Source organism: Lagopus leucura, unplaced genomic scaffold (assembly GCF_019238085.1).
Source record: "Lagopus leucura isolate 7727_CA_CO unplaced genomic scaffold, USGS_WTPT01 33123-0_obj-0_obj, whole genome shotgun sequence".
Taxonomy (NCBI): Eukaryota; Metazoa; Chordata; class Aves; order Galliformes; family Phasianidae; genus Lagopus; species Lagopus leucura.
The window spans coordinates 1-1535 of NW_024967042.1; the positions used below are offsets into that span (position 1 = coordinate 1).

General features: G+C 65.7%; 1 protein-coding gene across 1 annotated transcript in view; it reads left to right on the forward strand.

Moving 5' to 3' along the window:
• The first annotated feature begins 172 nt into the window (after window positions 1-172).
• Window positions 173-1535, forward strand: part of LOC122192923 (hydroperoxide isomerase ALOXE3-like) — a 2679-nt gene continuing 1316 nt past the window's right edge. Inside the window, exon 1 of the mRNA XM_042893615.1 lies at window positions 173-268. Within this exon, the coding sequence (XP_042749549.1) occupies window positions 218-268 (51 nt within the window). The 5' untranslated portion in view covers window positions 173-217. The remainder of the gene's footprint in view (window positions 269-1535) is intronic.

Here is a 1535-nt window from a genome sequence, read left to right on the forward strand (position 1 = left end):
ATGCCTGCAGCCGCTGAAGGCAGAGGCGATGCTCACAGCGATGGCCGCGGCTCCAACCACCACCACAGGATGGTTTTGGCCCCGCTTCCGGCCATGACCACGGCCGTGGTCCCCCAGCAGCCCATCGTGGCCACCAGGGCTGACAGCTCCCGTGTCCCCTCCCCCAGGCTTCCCCTCGAGGCTCCGCACCCGCCCCGACCTCACCAAATTCCTCACCATGATCATCTTCCGCTGCTCTGCACAGCACGCAGCCGTCAACAGCGGCCAGGTGGGGAGCGTCGGCGCCCGTGGGGGTCGTGGGGTGGCCGTGGAGGGGCCAGTGGTGGCCACGGGGCTCATGGGGTGGTAGTGGGGTTCATGGGGTGGCCGTGGGGCTCTTGGGTGGCCATGGAGGGGCCATTGGTGGCCATGGGGCTCTTGGGGTGGTAGTGGGGTTCATAAGGTGGCCATGGGGGTCGTGGGGTGGCCGTGGGGCTCTTGGGTGGCCATGGAGGAGCCAGTGGTGGCCGTGGGGCTCTTGGGGTGGCCATAGGGTTTTTGGGGTGGCCATGGGGCTCTTGGGGTGGCTGTGGGGCTCATGGGGTGGTAGTGGGGTTCATGGGGTGGCCATGGGGCTCATGGGGTGGCCGTGGGGTTCATAAGGTGGCCGTGGGGGTCGTGGGGTGGCCTTGGGGCTCTTGGGTGGCCATGGAAGGGCCATTGGTGGCTGTGGGGCTCTTGGGGTGGCCATAGGGTTTTTGGGGTGGCCTTGGGGCTCTTGGGTGGCCATGGAGGGGCCATTGGTGGCCGTGGGGCTCTTGGGGTGGCCGTGGGGTTCATAAGGTGGCCGTGAGGGTCGTGGGGTGGCCTGGGGCTCTTGGGTGGCCATGGAGGGGCCATTGGTGGCCATGGGGCTTCTGGGGTGACTGTGGGGTTCATGGGGTGGCCTTGGGGCTCTTTGGTGGCCATGGAGGGGTCATTGGTGGCCATGGGGCGTTTGGAGTGGCCGTGGGGCTCTTGGGTGGCCATGGAGGGGCCATTGGTGGCCGTGGGGCTTTTGGAGTGGCTGTGGGGCTCATGGGGTGGTAGTGGGGTCAATGGGGTGGCCTTGAGGCTCTTGGGTGGCCATGCAGGAGCCTTTGGTGGCCATGGGGCCTTTGGAGTGGCTGTGGGATTCATGGGGTGGCCGTGGGGCTCATGGGTGGCCATGGAGGGGCCATTGGTGGCCATGGAGCTTTTGGGGTGGCCGTGGGGACTCGTGGAACAGCTGGGAGGAAGAACAAAGAACACATGGTGGCCCCAAAGGGGTGCTTGGTAGCCACAAGGAGCCCTTTGGTAGCCACAAGGAGCCCTTTGGTAGCCACAGCAGCCCTTTGGTAGCCACCAGGGGCCCTTTGGTAGCCACAAGGAGCCCTTTGGTAGCCACAGCACCCTTTGGTAGCCACAGCAGCCCTTTGGTAGCCACAGCACCCTTTGGTAGCCACCAGGGGCCCTTTGGTAGCCACAGCACCCTTTGGTAGCCACAGCACCCTTTGGTAGCCACAGCAGCCCTTTGG